This window comes from Bufo gargarizans, chromosome 6 (genome assembly GCF_014858855.1).
Source record: "Bufo gargarizans isolate SCDJY-AF-19 chromosome 6, ASM1485885v1, whole genome shotgun sequence".
NCBI lineage: Eukaryota > Metazoa > Chordata > Amphibia > Anura > Bufonidae > Bufo > Bufo gargarizans.
Window position 1 is genome coordinate 189,544,984 of NC_058085.1, and position 17,746 is coordinate 189,562,729.

General features: G+C 43.6%; 1 protein-coding gene across 1 annotated transcript in view; it reads left to right on the forward strand.

The window, feature by feature from the left end:
- The window catches only part of CDHR1 (cadherin related family member 1), a 181,057-nt gene extending 171,022 nt beyond the window's left edge, over positions 1–10,035 (forward strand). The window contains exons 16-17 of the mRNA XM_044300029.1: positions 7,400–7,654; positions 9,481–10,035. Of these exons, the coding sequence (XP_044155964.1) occupies positions 7,400–7,654; positions 9,481–10,035 (810 nt within the window). The remainder of the gene's footprint in view (positions 1–7,399; positions 7,655–9,480) is intronic.
- Positions 10,036–17,746: the final 7,711 nt, after the last annotated feature.

Genomic DNA, 17,746 nt, shown 5'->3' on the forward strand with positions numbered 1-17,746 from the left:
TGAAATTCTTTATGTGACACAGGCTTTCCTTGGGAAAATGTATGGGTGACTGTACACCTCCTTTTGTGGTATGGACCAAACTACTTAGTGGTAAAATTCTTTATGTGCCACAGGCTTTTTTGGGGAAAATGTATGGATGATTGTACACCTCCTTTTGCGGTATGGGCCGAATTACGTAGTGGTGAAATTTTTAATTTCAAAGCAAACTCAGCTGAATCTCTAGGGAAGTCAATGTCTCTAACTATGCCTCTTGTGCGATTTACACAAAATACATTATTTTGATGTAGATATCCAAGAATTATGTTGGAGTCATGTAGTGTATGCAAGCCATGTGCGACCCCTCTTATCAATCTCACGATGTTCTTCACCTGGTTTGCCTGGGCGAACAGAGTCACACATAGAGTTGAGCGGACACCTGGATGTTCAGGTTCGACGGGTTCGGCTGAACTTCAGAAAAAAAGTTTGAGTTCGGGACCTGAACTTGACCCTGAACCCGAACCCCATTGAAGTCAATGGGGACCCGAACTTTTGAGCACTAAAATGGCTGCAAAAATGTAATGGAAAGGGCTAGAGGGCTGCAAATGGCATCAAAATGTGGTTAAGAGCATGGCAAGTGCTCTGCAAACAAATGTGGATAGGGAAATGACTTTAAATAACATAAAATACGTAAAAATTATAAATAATAATCTTGATCTAGGAGGACGAGGTCCATATGGAGTAGGAGGTTGAGGAGGCGGTGGATATGGCGGTGTAGGTGGAAGCGGCGGTGGAAGAGGAGGAGGTAGCCTACACTGCTTTTTGGTTTTAAATTTATTTATATTTTTTTAAATTAGGGTACACCCCAAAACATTGGGAAATATAACATGTGATAACCCCCTGCAGTCATGCTAAACACACGTTCAGACAATACACTGGCTGCAGGGCAGGCCAGCACCTCCAAGGGGTAAAGGGCAAGCTCAGGCCATGTGCCCAATTTGGAGACCCAGAAGTTGCAGGGGCTGACCCCTGTCAGTCACTTTGTGTAGGCGTGTGCATACTTACTACCCCACCATGTCGCACGTCCCTGTGATGTTCACAATCCAATTTGATATGTGCTCTATAAACTTTCGATATTCTTTTCTACGCCTACCATGGTGATCACGGGTGGCGGGGAATCAGGGTTCCAGGCCGGAGAGGGAGAGTGAGAAAGAGAGACCACATCCAAGGGAGGATTCATTTTTTCAAATTTAAAATTATAGAGGGGAAATATGGAACAAAGTATTAAAGCGTAAAAGTGGGACAACTTTTTAAAGTAAAATTTTATTCAGAGCAGGGGTTTCTATCCGGCAAAATTTGAAAAATGTCACCTGACAATGTATTAGGGTATACTTCAAAAGAGTGTGAAATATCCAAAATACAAGATTGAGCAATTGCTCTGCAGTATAACAATGGCTGGTTAAGGCCGGTATACATGTCTATTGTGCACAAGGTATGGACAAGTCCTGTGGGATCCATGCCTGGTTCATTTTAATGAACGTGGGCTTGTCCACATTGGCTGTGGACAGGTGGCTGCGCTTGTCTGTGATAACGCCCCCTGCTGTGCTAAACACACGTTCAAATAATACACTGGCTGCAGGGCAGGCCAGCACCTCCAAGGCGTAAAGGGCAAGCTCAGGCTATGTGCCCAATTTGGAGACCCAGAAGTTGAAGGGGGCAGACCCATCATTCAGTACGTGTAGGCGTTTGCACACATACTGCTCCATCATGTTTGTGATCCTCATCATCCTCAAGAACTGTGCCCTGGCTGGACAATTGTGTATCTGGCGTTTGTGGGTGCAGGAACCCACCCTCAGAGCCACTTGTGAATGACTGGCCAGAAACCCTACAAAATGATCCCTCTTCCTCCTCCTCCTGTGCCACATCCTCTTCCATCATCGCCAGCAGCGTTTTTTTCAAGGAGGCATAGAAGTGGGATAGTTACACTGAGAACTGCGGCACTGGCCATGTTGGTGGAGTTGGTGGAGTACTCTAAACAGCGCAACAAGGAACACAGGTCTCGCATGGAGGCCGAGTCATTGGTGGTGAAGTGGTGCTGTTCCGCCAAGCGACTCACCTGTGCATGCTGCAGCTGAAACTCCACTATCGCCTGCTGCTGCTTGTACAGTATGGCTAGCATGTGCAAGGTGGAGTTCCACCTTGTGGGCACATCACATATGAGGCGGTGAGCGGAAAGGCTGAAGTTACGCTGCAGCGCTGACAGGCAAGCAGCAGCAGGGTGATAACACCATTATCGCACAACACCAGGCCGGACTTGAGGCTCACTGGCACCAACCACTCATCGGTCTGTTGTTCAAGGCCCGTCCACAGCTCCTGCGCGGTGTGGGGTTTGTCCCCCAAACTGATACGTTTTAAAACTGCCTGCTGTTGTTTACCCCTGTCTGTGCTGAATTTGGTGGTGAAGGTGTTACGCTGACTGGATGAGGAGTCGTTAGAGGATGAGGAAGCGGAGTAGGAGGAGGAAGCAACAGGAGGCAAACTGAAGCGCCCTGCAATCATCGGTGGTGGAAGGACATGCGCCAAACTGCTATCCACCTCAGGACCAGCAGCCACTGCATTTACCAAGTGTGCTGTTATGGAGAGTTAACGTCCCTGACCGTGCTTACTGGTCCACGTATACGTAGTGAGGTGCACCTTGCCACAGATGGCGTTGCGCAATGCACACCTGATTTTGTCCCCTACTTGGTTGTGCAGGGAAGGGATGGCTTGCCTGGAAAAGTCGTGGCGGCTGGGCACGACGTACTGTGGGACAGCCACCACCAAAAGGCCTTTAAAACGATCTGTCTCCAACAGACGGAATGACAGCATTTCAAAGGCCAGTAATTTAGAAATGCTGGCATTCAGGGCTAGGGATCGCGGGTGAGTAGGGGGTACTTCCTCTTCCTCTCCAGTGTTTGGGAGATGGAGAGCTGAACGCTTTCTTGGGACATTGTGGAGATGCTTGGTGACCTAGGTGGAGGTGTTGCTGGAAGATCCTCTGTTTGCGGGGTGGCAGGTGGCACGGTCACTCCAGAGGTGGATGAAGAGGCCGAGACTGCAGCAGAAGAGGAAGCAGGAGGAGCCAGAGACCTTTCTTAGTTTATGAGGTGTCTACTCCACTACAGCTCGTGCTTAGCACTTAAATGCCTGGTCATGCAGGTTGTGCTCAGATTTAGAACGTTTATGCCTCGCTTGAGGCTCTGATTGCACAGCGTGCAAACCACTCGTGTCTTGTTTCAGCACATTGTCTGAAGAACTGCCACGCCAGGGAACTCCTTGGAGCTGGCTTTGGTGTGCTCAGTCCCTTGCTGTGGTGAGCAGTAGCAGGCGTACTGTCTAGAGGACGGCCGCTCTGCTTTTGCACCCTGCTCCCTCTGCTGCTGTGCTGGTGGCTGGTGTGCGACCACCACCTATTCCTCCGAACTACGTAGGTCACTCCCATGACCTTGATTTCCATGTGGGGTTGAGGACCACATCATCCTCCACATCATCTTCCACCCAGTCTTCACCCCTGCCCTCCTTGTCGGTCTGCACACTTTCAAAAGCCCCAGCAGTTGGCACTTGTGTTTTGTCATCATCTGAGATATGTTGCGATGGTCCTCCCATGTAATTGGGGAGGGCTAGGGCAGGGCTAGGTGGATGGCCCTGGGAAACCCTGCTAACAGAGTCATCAAAAAGCAGAAGAGACTGCTGCATTATTTGGGGCTCAGGGTGCTTGGCTGAATTGCAAGGGGGTGAGGTGAAAGACTGATGGACATGTGCTGCAGGGGCCAACTCTGATCTTTCAGCAGGAGACTGGGTAGGAGACAATGTGAAGGAACTGAAGGCACTGTCAGCAACCCAATCTACTATCGCCTGTACTTGTTCAGGCCTCACCATTCGTAAGGCCCAACCAAATACCGCTGCAGGTTCTGTCGTCTACTCGCACCTGAGGAAGGGGTTTCACTTGTGCGAGTAGCTGGCACAGATCGACCACATCATCTCCCTGCAACAGGAGCTCCACCAGCAGCACCACGACCTGGGCAATGTCCCTTATTTGACGCTCTCCTCATATTTCTCGAATTTAGGATCTTGCCCTAAATGGGTGTTTAATTAATAGTAGAATAGAACGACAGTATGTACAGGGTGTATCTCACACACCCTGAACCAGACTAGGCCTCAATTAAATTTGTTTGCCCAAATTGGCTGTATTTCAAATACCTGAATAGAACCCCTGTATATAAAAGGTGTATCTCACACGCCCTGACCCACACTAGGCCGCAATTACAGATTTGTGCTCAAAATGGCTGTATTTCAAATACCTGAATAGAACCCCTGTATTTAAAGGGTGTATCTCACACGCCCTTACCCACATTAGTCCGCAATTAAAGATTTGTGAACAAAATAGCTGTATTTCAAATACCTGAATAGAACCTCTGTATTTAAAGGGCGTATCTCACACGCCCTGACCCACACTAGGCAGCAATGAAAGATTTATGCACAAAATGGCTGTATTTCAAATAACTGAATATAACACAAATATATAAAGGGTGTATCTCACATTGACATCTGCAGCAAAGGCTGCCAATTTTTCAATTTTTTTGCCCAAACGGGTGTTTAATAGCTGAATATGACAGCAGTATATAACCCTGGAATTTCAAACGTCTTGATGCTGCAAGGGTAGAACAATTGTGTATTTTGCCCAAAAAAGGGTGTTCTATTAATAGAAGAATATAACCCCTGTATATACAGGGTGTATCTCACATGCCCTGATGTGGCCGCAATTAAAGATTTGTGTTCAATTAACCTAATATAACCTCTGTATATAAAGGGTGTATCTCACAATGACACCTGCAGCAAAGGCTGCCAAATATATTTTTTTCGCCCAAACGGGTGTTTGTTTAATAACTGAATATGACAGCAGTATATAAACCTGGAATTTCAAACGTCTTGATACTGCAAGGGCGCAACAATTAAAGATTTGTGCCCAAAATGGCTTTATTTTAAATAACTGAATGTAACCCCTGTATATAAAGGGTGTATCTCACAATGACATATGCAGCAAAGGCTGCCAAATAAACCTATTTTTGCCCAAATGGGTGTTTGTTTAATAACTGAATACGACAGCAGTATATAACCCTTGAATTTCACACGTGCTAATGCTGCAAGGGCTGTAAAATGGTGTATTTTGCCCCAAACCCAGAAAATGATGGCTGTATTTCTAGCTTAAATTGCACACTGACTAATCCAGGTGTTTTATATTGCCAAAAAAGTGTTTTTTTTACTAACTGAATATGAAAGCTGTATATCTTAAACTTGAATTTCACACTTGCTGCAAAATAGTGGATTTTGGCCAAAAAAAGTGTGTTTTGAAAAACCCAGAAAATTATGGCTGCATTTCTAGCTTAAATTGCACACTAACTAATCAAGATGTTGTATATTGCCCAAAAAGTTTTTTTTTTTTTACTAACAGAATAGGAAAGCTGTATATGACATTTGAATTTCACACGTCCAGATACAGCTAGGGATGTAAAATAGTGTATTTTGCATAAAACTCGTGTTTTAAAAAAAACTGAAAATGATGGCTGTATTTATAGCTTAAATTACACACTGACTAATCCTGCAAATGCACCAGATGTTGTATATTGCCAAAAAAGTGTGATTTTTTTACAACCAGATTATTAGTGCAGTTTTCAAAGATTGGATTTCAATGTCACAAAAGCTCAGATGCAGTGCTGGTGCACTGAGCTTGCATACAATGGTCGCTGCCGCCGCCCAGCTAACTAACAGACGGATAAAAGTTTTTTTTTTTCAGTCACTGGGCTCAGGGCAAGGTAAACAGATTGTGCCCTGTACCCACACAACTAAATGTATGTAGATTGCTGAGTTAGATTCACGTTCTGAACCAAAGATTCTCTCCAATTCTCTCCCTGAAATCACCAGCAGCATCCTACACTAGTAACAGCAGAGTGACTTGCAGCGCTACATGACTCAAGCTTATATAGAGCCTGGGTCACATGCTCACTGGCCATTCACAGCCATGCCATTAGTAGGCATGGCTGTGATGGCTTCTAAGGGCACAGAGTTAAATGCTTGTTGATTGGCTGCTCTGCAGCTTTTCAAAAAGCGCCAAGAAAGCGCCGAACACCGAACCCAAACTTTTACAGAAATGTTTGGGTTCCGGTCCGGGGTCCAAAAGTCCTAAAGTTCGGTACGAACCCTAACTTTACAGTTCGGGTTCGTTCAACCCTAGTCACACAGTTTCCTTTAGCAAGAAATCGAATCCTGGCTTTCTCCGTGACAACTGAAAATGGGAACCATGGTGATGGACAACGGGAAGAACATGGTGTCGGCACTGAGTCAAGGAGGGCTGAGCCACACGTGTACATTCCAGTTGTCTAGCGGTTCCTGGCGTCTTCCACCCATCTGCAAGACATCCTAAAAATGGCCATGAATCTTTGCATGCACTTCAGCCACTTATACACCGCAAAGCACACCCTCCTAGACCTGCAGTGGCAGAACGCCTTTCCCCAACATAGGCTGATATGCGGCGTTTCCACCCGTTGGAATTCCACCCTCCATATGTTGGACCGACTATATGAACAAAGAAAGGCCATCAACAAATTCTTGATGATCCAAGCGGACAGGAGTACTCCCCTGTGTAACTTCGATGTTAGCCAGTGGCAGTTCATGTGTATCAGTCACTGATAACTGTACATGGGGAGGTGTAATCAGTGATAGTATTCCTCCTGTAAATATGTATAGTTACATAGATAGCTGTCAGTCACTGATATCTGTACATGGGGAGCTGGTTAGGTAGTGAAAGAGGGAATTGTTATTACATGCAGTACATCCCCCTAATGACAGTCACGGACATGATTGTTTCTGTATGTAAACATTAAAGGCCCCCTCCTCTAAAAAAATACCCACAGGGAGTCATTTTTGAAAGGTTTATGCCAGTTTTTTGGCATTAAAAAAAAGTCACAAAAATTGGGCGCATATACAATTTCTGCTGCAATAATGTTTCTCTCTTTATATATTTTAAGCTGCTATTACCACTTTTGCAGATCTTTTCCAAACTAAGCTGGGACACCATGGCCTTACACATTTATATTTTACATTAGAAAACGTATTTAAATTATAACTGAACTATACGCCAGCCCCTAGTTGTTGTAGCTTTTAGTTTCTGTCACATGGACATCAAGCGCCTACTTTATTAAGAGCCTGCACTTTTAATACATTGGTCACATCTTTCATTAGCAAGTCTTTAAATAACCCTTTGCAAATGCATCTCATTGGGTTTTTAAATATCTATATGTATAGATATTTTTCTGCAACGATAACACATACACCTGCAGATGTTTTCTTCTATTTTCCATGCTGAAATTATTATTTTCCTATTCAGGCAACAGACCAGGATGCAGAAGAACCAAACAATATTGTAAATTATTCTATTATGCAAGCTGATCCAGATAACGTATTTGACATAGATCAAAACACTGGCGAGATAAACCTCAAGTCCTATATTAGGTCTTTGGATGTTATTCAGAACATAACTCGTAACAAAAACTGCAAGTGGTCTGTGGTTGTACAGGCCAAAGACAGAGGCTCTCCATCATTCAGTACCACAGCAGTGGTCAAGATTGATGTTACTGAAGAGGTAAGTCCTTGAGGGCATTAAGTGTTTTTAAATTCATATAGTACAGTCTAATACCATCAGTTTGATGGTTGTTTTAGTGGAGTTAAAGGGGTTTTTCAAATTAAATAAAAACTCTGGAAGTCCCAGACAGGTGCTAAAATACCAAATAAGTGATCTCTCCAGTCCTTCCCATCATCTTCCCGGCTGCAGCAGTGATATTCTATGCACACAGATGAACATGCAGCCAATCATTGGCCTCAGCAGTATACAGGATTTCACCACTCCAGCCAGGGAAACAAACAGCAGTGGAGAGGACAACAGTGAAAAAAGCAGAAGGGCAGGAAGGAGGTAGGGATCACTTCTTTTATTTCAGCACAGGTACAGAGGCTGTTCAAGTTTTTATTTAACTCAGACAACCCCTTTAAGTGCACTATAATTTTCTGTTAAATGTCACTGTGATGAGATATTTTGGATCTCTTACATATGTCTGTATCTGTAAAGGACATTTAAACCCCTTTCCATAGGCTGACTGAACAGGCAGGCATGCAGGACAATCCATTCATTCCCTCATTAGAGTAGGCGAAAGCTGCAGAAAAAATAACACCATTAAAAAAATCATAGTTTCCGAGTAGCAGAACCCTAATTACACAGGATGATCTGCTGACCAGCAAAGGTGAGTTTGGTGTTCACATCATGCATTTTCTCAGTCATCAGGTGATCAGCGACACCTTTACATGGGCCAAGTGTCGGGAACGAGACGTGTAATTGTTTGTTCCCAATAATCAGCCTGTGTAAAGGGCCTTTACTAAAACATTGGAGTTGTCAAATTCCTAAATGGTTCCAGCATATCTGAAATCAGCTTCGCCCCTTAATAATGAAGGATGTATATATCCATAATAATCAAGTGGTAGTTCTTGCATCATGACAAATATACTACTCCTAGAGAGCATAAGAAATGTTATGATGTGACAATTACTTTTTTGACATGGTATTATCCTTGGTTATTAGGAAAATCGAACTAGTCAGCATTTTCACAGAGAAATAAGCTAGAACGTCACAGCTGTTTGTTCATTGGCATCTGTTGCTTACCACCATTTTCCATTTCACAGAGTCTGGAAGTTAACAGCAAAAATTTTCACTATCATTTGTGTTCCTTGCAAATCATTATTTCCTTGTTTCCCTGTCTGCAGCCACCCTTCCATTTCCCACATTACGTCTTTTCATGTTTGCCATTTCCAGATCAAATCAAGGGTAAAGTCCTATGTTTTGAGTCTCAGAAAACGGCCGTGGATGATATTTGGAATTTGCTTGAGTACAGTCCTCTCCAGCATTTCTATAACTATGGTGATTTCCACCATCATGTACTGGAAAAGTGTGAAAAGATCAAAAATCCATCCTAAAGGCAGGGTCAAAAAGATTACAAGGGGACCACGAAATCAGGCCTTTAAATAACTGAACCAGTTTTTATGTGCCTCCAAGATGCCAAATTATTACAATTATAGTTGGTCTCCATTTATGTATTTTAATGATGTCTCATTTTAGAACTTTCTTGTCTGTAAAAGAGTACAAGAAAACTAAAGGTAGATTTGTAGCAATGTACAAAATGCATTGTCAGCATGTGTTAGATATTGCGTCACATCCATGATTGTTTGGGGTTTTACAGCAATAATAATGATTTTAGAATCAGAATACCTGTGTCTCCTTATCCTCAGGCAGTCATGATCATTTACGGTTCAGAATCCTGAAAGCTAAGCACATTATTAAATGAGGTTTACTGTGAGGTCGAGTGGCAGACATACAGACAGGGCAGTATGTATGTCACATGTTATCTTTGTACTCTTTTACAGACTCTTCTTCACAAGGGGCCTGTGGCTGCCTTTTTGATGCAAAGTAAAGATAACCCCATGAAAGCCTTAGGGGTGTTAGCTGGTGTCATGGCAGTTATGGTGGTCATTACAGTGTTAATATCTACAGCCATGTTCTGGCGCAACAAAAAGTCTAATAAAATTATGCCCATGAGGAGGATTATTAGACGACGAAGACCAGACCATCCTCCCAGAACAATTAGGACTGAATGGCTGAAGTTCAAGAAGTCCTCGGGTTCTGGGGAGAAGTTTGCCATGCAAGATGTAGAAGCGGATCTTCAAAATGATAATGGAAATAACAACAGCCAGTTTAACCCTTTCCCACCAAATGCTCCCTCTCCTCCTCCACCCCCTCGTCTAATACCTAAAGCCAGTAAGAAAGAATGGAGCTTGCCTACTGTGTCTGGGTCCCTTACACCGAGGATTATTGATCAGCAAATGAAAGAGAAAGTCCCAAGCGCTAGTGTTGCCCTTGTATCTGAACTGAAACTGATGCTGGAGAAGAAAAACGCTGGAAGCTCAATATCTTTTTATTAGCTCGTCCTAGCTTAGAAATGTAAAGGAAATCTGTTTGCAAAATGTTATGGATCTATGTGCAGAGTGTAATGTCTGAAAACCATACAGTGATTTGACATGATATGTAAAGCTGTATAAAGTTCAAATATTGGAGGGTATACATGCTACATTCTACTCAATACACACTCTTCTTAAAGGGGTTTTCTATGCAAACCCACTAATCAGTTGTTCTCTGAAGCTTCTGGAGCTGGAATTAGCACTATGAATGAGGAGGGAACCACAACTTTATTCGTGTTTAGTGGATTTGCTTGGTTATTGCAGGTCAGCTCCCATCCACTTCTTTGGGAGCTGAGGTGCAGCAATCCAGCACAGCCACTACAATTTGACCTGAGCTATGGTTCCTTCTCCACTCACAGTGCTAGCATAGGTCATCAGTATTTGGAGCCTGGAAAACCCCTTTAGGCTAACCATAATTTTAAGCCTGTCACACTGAGTTGTCTCTCTAGTGACAAAAATGGTCAAGAGTGTGATCACTAGGGCTCCGCACAAAACTGTATTATGGCTCTGTGCATGAGTCATATATCAGGATCATGGTAAGTCCTATGAGACTAAATGGGTTGCCTAAATAGATAAAGGTAAGGAAGGTGTTAAACTAATGCACACCTGCTCCACTCCATTACCTCCCCTCTGATCCTCCTGGCTGGCTTTGGTTACATGTCTGCATAAGTGACAAGCCCACATACCACACATGGCTGTTTCAGCCAATGACTGGTTCTAGTGGTCTTGTGGGGTCTCACTGGATGCAGTGGTCATGTGTAATATATGGGTACATCATTGCAGCAGTCAAGAACATAATGTCATGGCTAAAGCTCAGGGAGGGTATTTGAACCAAAGGATATAATTACTTTTATTAACACCTTCCCTGCCTTTTTTCCATTTTTTCTAAACACTGACAACAACCTTTTAAAGCTTTGGGAAATGCTCTCCTGGCATTATTTGGCCTAAATATACAGTATATGGCACATTCATTGAGCTCTAATGCTGTCATGTGTTTGAGTCTTAAAGGGTCTCTGTGGCTTCTGGTCATTTTATTATTTTTATTTTGTCTGGCTGCTCATTTCTTCATAGCTATATTGTCTTAGAATGGCCATACACTGTAGATGTCGGGTGAAGTGTTTCCTTCCTGACCACACCTACAGCTATCATTCCCTACCTCCCCCATATGTTCTGAATGGGGAACACAGACACAGCTGACAATGACTAATTCCCCCCGAAAACAAGAAGATAAGGCATGTTGGAATGTCAGGATAATCCACATAACCCTGTGGATTTGTCCCACAAGAAAGGGTTTTTCCACCTTTTTAAATGGGTTTTCCAGGAGTAAAGTATTGATAGCCTATCCTCAGGATAGGTTATCAATATCTGAATGGTAGGGATCCGACTTCCAGCACCTCCACCGTTCAGCTGTTTGATGAAGCTGTGACTCTCCACTGAGGGGCCCCTTCAAATGAATGAGCCTGGGCTGCAATACCTAGCACAGCTACTATACAATGAATGGTGCTGTGCTTGGCATGCTTGTGAGAAAGCTACAGTACTCACCAGAATGCTGTGGCCTCTTCAAACAGATCATTGATGGTAATGTCAGGTGTCAGAACATCTCTATTTAGATATTGGTGACCTACCCTGAGGATAGGCCATCAATATTCACCAGACCTGTGGAGGGAGGTCTATTTACCTGCTACCCACTGCTCAGTTTTTAGTTCTTCAGTCCACCACTGTGTTTGCTGCAGTCCAGTCCCCGCTTTTAAACTTCCAGAATAGACAGGGGTGCCACTGCGGCCAATGACTGGAGTGGCACGTCACTGGACAACTGCTTTAATCTAATATTTATGGCTGACTTTAGATATGAAATTGTGGCAAAACAGTTTTCATATAGTAAGTTTAATAAGCTGCTGTGTTATGTTAAGGTGTTATGACTAGAATGTCAAATGAAGGGTTCTTAACTTCACTGTAAATTATAGGTTCTGTAAAATATGTTTAGGAATATAAATGAAGATTTTACAGATTTACAAGCATTTAATATAGAATGTAAATAACTGGGAAACATACTTTCATTGAAAGTATTCAATATGAGCATTCAATAGGCTTATAATCTAGCAATTAATTTACATGCTTTAGTTCTTTTGCAAAAAATAAAATAAAATCAGTTTAAAATTGTATTTTAAGAAATGCAAACTTCTAATAACCATCAAAAAACATGAATATGGGTACATTTAAATAACCTTTTCTTCAGCATAAACCTCACTTGAAACCTACCAAACTTTGAACCAACAGAACAGAGGTGTACAGAGTACATGCAGGCCCAGTGTACAAAACGTGCATCTACCAGTCTACCAGAATTTATTTTGGTATTGATAAATATAAAGTTGAATCGGGCCACTGTTTCGCTCAAGATGACGATAGATTGGTATAATAAAAAAGTATTACAAATAAGTTCTTGTTAAAGGCTGAAAAACAACTTTTACCAACTATTCAACTGCTGGAACCCCCACTGATTAAGACAGCGGTTCCTGAGTCCTTTATGTGAATGGTGCATGCATGTCCTCCTCTCCTCTCACTTCAATGGGACTGCTGGGTTTATCCGAGTGCTGTACTCAGCAGTCCCATATTCATACAGTGGACTGTAGACCCCCTGTTATGCCAGTGGTAAGAGGCATATTGTTTAAAGTTTAATTGCTGTTTCATTTTTTTATACCCTAATGGTATAGTACACCCTTCTGTACAAATTCTCTTGTGCTTTAAAATGCAATCATTTTCAGTTTTACCTGATAATAACTCCCACAAATGTGTGCTAATTTCCTATTCTGCAGCCTCTTCTCACAGCGTTGTCTCCTCTGTACCATAAACAAGAGAGGGGCAGAGCACTGGGAGGAGGAGCACAGCCCTGAGTGCCTGGGGAGAGCACTGGGAGGAGGAGCACAGCCCTGAGTGCCTGGGGAGAGCACTGGGAGGAGGAGCACAGCCTTGAGTGCCTGGGGAGAGCACTGGGAGGAGGAGCACAGCCCTGAGTGCCTGGGGAGAGCACTGGGAGGAGGAGCACAGCCCTGAGAGCCTGGGGAGAGCACTGGGAGGAGGAGCACAGCCCTGAGTGCCTGGGGAGAGCACTGGGAGGAGGAGCACAGCCCTGAGTGCCTGGGGAGAGCACTGGGAGGAGGAGCACAGCCCTGAGAGCCTGGGGAGAGCACTGGGAGAAGGAGCACAGCCCTGAGTACCTGGGGAGAGCACAGGGAGGAGGAGCACAGCCTTGAGTGCCTGGAAGAAAGTGGAGGCGGGAGCGATGCTTTAGATGGTGATAGCTCCTGAATGGTAGAAGGTAGAAACATGCAACTGACATTCCAAGCTTTCATACAAGACCAGAATAGTAGCTAATATCAAAGCAATGGAAGAGAAATCACTGTTAGAAATCGAGTTGGGAATAATGGAGGGTAAAATCTGCTTTTATTTTCACTTTCAGCTGCATTCACAGCATCCCGATTTCTATCAGTGATCTCTTCCTTTGTACTAAATGTATTGCTGCCATTCAGGTATTGTCTAAAATCCTGTAATGTCAGCTTTCAGAAAGTTCAAAGCCTATGTCTCTAGCTGGTACCAAACCAGAGATATGAGCAGCTAAAGCAGTCCCCCCTCCCCCTGTCAGTGTGGAGGAGAATGTGGGAGCTTCTGCAGAGCTGACAGGTGACTTTTATAGGGCTTCTGTCACCAGAATTAACCCTATTAAACTAGCTAACATTACCTATGTGCTAATGTCAGCTGAACCTAAATAGCCTATTCCTACTTTTATCTATGTCCCCATTACTCCAGAAATATAACTTTTATAATGTGCTAATTAGCCTCTAGGAGCAGGGGGGTGTTCTCCCACCTCTGGCCATGCCCTGCTACACTAGATTGACAGGGCCAGGCAGCGTTGGTCTCCTACTTGTCTGCCCTGTCTGCCGTGTAAATCTCGTGCCTGCGCCGTCCCGTTCAGTGTTCTGCGCAGACGCAGTGAGTGAAGGGCGCTTGCCGGCTGTCATCTTCCTCACTGCGCCTGCGCCGAATACTGAACAGCGTTAGATTTCCCCAGCACACAGGGCCGGCAGTTGGAGGTGAAGGTTGTCTGGCCTTATCAATCTAGTGTAGTGGGGCATGGCCAGAGGTGGGAGAACGGAGCCTTTAGGAGCAGGGGCAATGCCTACCCTGGCTCCTACAGGCTAATTAGCATATTATAAAAGTTATATTTCTGGAATAACGGGGGCATAGATGAAAGTAGGAATAGACTAGTTAGGTTCAGCTGACATTAGCACATTGCTAATGTCAGCTAGTTTAATAGGGTTAATTCTGGTGACAGAAACCCTTTAAGAGGCTAAAACAAATTCTTATTGATTTCATGTAATTCCAGGGCTTGTCTCTAGTTAGCTGTATATGAGAGGATAGACACGGCTCTGGAGTAGTGGGGGAAGTTATCTTCATTCTGATTGGTTTTGTCTGTCTCTGGTTAGCTGTATGTGAGAGGATACAAACTGCTCTGGGGTAGTGGGGGAAGTTATCTGCATTCTGTTTGCTTTTGTCTGTCTCTGGTTAGCTGTATGTAAGAGGATACACACTGCTCTGTGGTAGTGGGGGAGGTTATCTGCATTCTGATTGGTCTTGTCTGTCTCTGGTTAGCTGTACATGAGAGAATACACACTGCTCTGGGGTAGTGGGGGAGGCTATCTGCATTCTCATTGGTATTGTCTGTCCCTGGTTAGCTGTATGTGAGAGGATACACACTGCTCTGGGGTAGTGGGGGAGGTTATCTGCATTCTGATTGTTTTTGTCTGTCTATAGTTAGCTGTATGTGAGAGGCAGTGGCATACATAGAGAAGTAAGGGCCCCATAGCAAGGATAAAACCAGGCCCCCCACACAGGACAGAAGGGTTTCAGTTTCTGCCTAAACTCTTTTCAATGACTCTTGGCCCATTTTTCCGCTTCCTTATTTGCTAAAAGTTGTCCCTTTAGAGGGTAGAGTCCTGACCAAGTTTTCACCCCCAGTAAAAGAGGGGACGATCCCAACTGGGCCCCCCTTTTCCCTGGGCCCCATAGCAGTCGCATAGTCTGCTGCTATGGTAGTTACGCCAATGGTGAGAGGATACACACTGCTCTGAGGTAGTGGAAGTTATCTGCATTCTGATTGGTCTTGTCTGTCTCTGGTTAGCTGTATGTGAGAGGATACACACTGCTCTGGCATAGTAGGGGAAGTTATCTGTATTCTGATTGGTCCTGCTAGGTCATGTAAGAAGAGCAAGGGGTTATGGGAAGTGAGGGAAATACAGGACATGGCAAAGATCACCACAGGAAGTGCAGCAGAGGCCATTTTAGGAAGATGCTGAACTAGAGGCATAGGGAAATAGGGTTGCTAAGGGCTGAATACAGAAAGGTAAAATTGACTAAAAAATAAAGCTTCATGAATACCTTCCCTTCAGCATCACATGTGTTAGGAATTACATTTTTGGTAGTGAAATGGTAGTTACACTTTAAATGTATTCCCAAGGTTTAATTAAGCCAGCAGGGCATATGTAAATCATTACCGATTAGTATTTTAATGTCTCCTTTGAACACAATTTTACAGTTAAAAAAGGAAGTTTGAGTAACATTTTATTATTTTGATATTGATTTTGAGCTACAGTCTGTATTAAAATCCAGAAATGTATTTCCAATTCTGAATACTTCAGAGCCAGACTCTACCAACATTTCTTGCTGACTCGTTGTGTAGACCAGGGGTTGGCAACCTCTGGCACTGCAATTGTTGTGAAACTATAACTCCAAGCAAGCTGTATTCACTTGTACACGTAAGTAGAGCAGTTCTGGTGATTTGCATTATATGTAGTCTTCCCACTGCACGGTATTTTTAGAAAACAAGGTAATGGCTTCTGCACAGTCTTGCTCTTTTTCTATATCAATATATTTGAAAATTATGACTTTGGGACACATTATATAGACAGCTTTGCCACTTTAAGGGCTATATCCATCATATAATGCTAAGGCATGTCACTATTAAAGTGAACTAGTGCTTGAACACTAAGGATCATGGGGGTTTCTGGAATCTAGTCTCCATTGATCAGCAAGTGATTGCATATTCAACAGTTACTTTACACCAGACATTGATGCAATCTTATTGCTTTCAACAGGTTCTAGAACATGTTGTATTTTGTATATAAATGTAGAAATCTCTGCATGCCATTGATATTCTATTTTTTTGATAAAAAATAAAGGGGTTGGCTCATCTCGCAAATTAGTGGCATCTCTAGAAAAGTGCCCCCAAAGTGAATGAGAGCACACCACGCAACATCGGTCACCCCCTATTCACTTCTATGGGAGTGCCAAAAATAGGCTCGGCTATTTCCAGAACTCCCATAGAGGTACACCCGTGCTTCATAACAATTTGGAAAGCCAGGCCATATGGCAAATGGTAAAATACATTGTGGTAGCAGTTTGAGGGACTTTGGGAAATAGCTGAAGTGAAGTCAGTGAGCAGACTGAAATGTGGGAACAAGCACAGCAGGCAGCAGGACGAAATGTGTATGCATATAGAGCAAAATGGTATGCAGACTTCTCCTGACTAGGGGCAGCAATGAATCTGTGTACTGGCATGATCGTAGGTAGCAACAGGGCATCACAAGGCCAGTTAACTAATTGCAAAGACAAAACTGATAATAAAGCTATATCACAAAAAAGAGAAATTGTTGGAAGACATAAAGAAATAATGAAAATAGGTTAATGAAGTAAATTATAGTGACCCTTTAAAGAGTAACTAAACTTTTAATTCAGTTTTTTGTAAAATGTCCTAAATTCTCTAATAATACTTTTTGTAATATACTTTATTAATAGATTTTTACTTTTATTTTTTATAGAGTTTTCTCTCCCTAAGGCCTCATGCACCGTTTTTTTTTAAGGTCCGCAAAAACAGGGTCCGTAGGTCCGTGATCCGTGACCAGTTTTTCCGTCCGTGGGTCTTCCTTGATTTTTGGAGGATCCACGGACATGAAAAAAAAAGTCATTTTGGTGTCCGCCTGGCCGTGCGGAGCCAAATGGATCCGTCCTGAATTACAATGCAAGTCAATGGGGACGGATCCATTTGACGTTGACACAATATGGTGCAATTGCAAATGGATCCGTCCCCCATTGACTTTCAATGTAAAGTCAGGACGGAGTCCCTTTTATACCATCGGATCAGAGTTTTCTCCAATCCGATGGTATATTTTAACTTGAAGCGTCCCCATCACCATGGGAACGCCTCTATGTTAAAATATACCATCGGATTTGAGTTAGATCGTGAAACTCAGATCCGACAGTATATTCTAACACAGAGGCGTTCCCATGGTGATGGGGATGCTTCAGGTTAGAATATACTAAAAGAACTGTGTACATGACTGCCCCCCTCACCCCCCCCCCCCTGTAGTTAACACATTGGTGGCCAGTGCGGCCGGCCCCCCCTCCCTCCCCTGTAGTTAACTCATTGTTGGCCAGTGCGGCCGGCCCCCCCTCCCTCCCCTGTAGTTAACTCATTGGTGGCCAGTGGGCCCCCCCTCCCACCCCCTCCAAATTAAAATCTCCCCCCTATCATCGGTGGCAGTGGAGAGTACCGATCGGAGTCCCAGTTTAATTGCTGGGGCTCCGATCGGTAACCATGGCAACCAGGACGCTACTGCAGTCC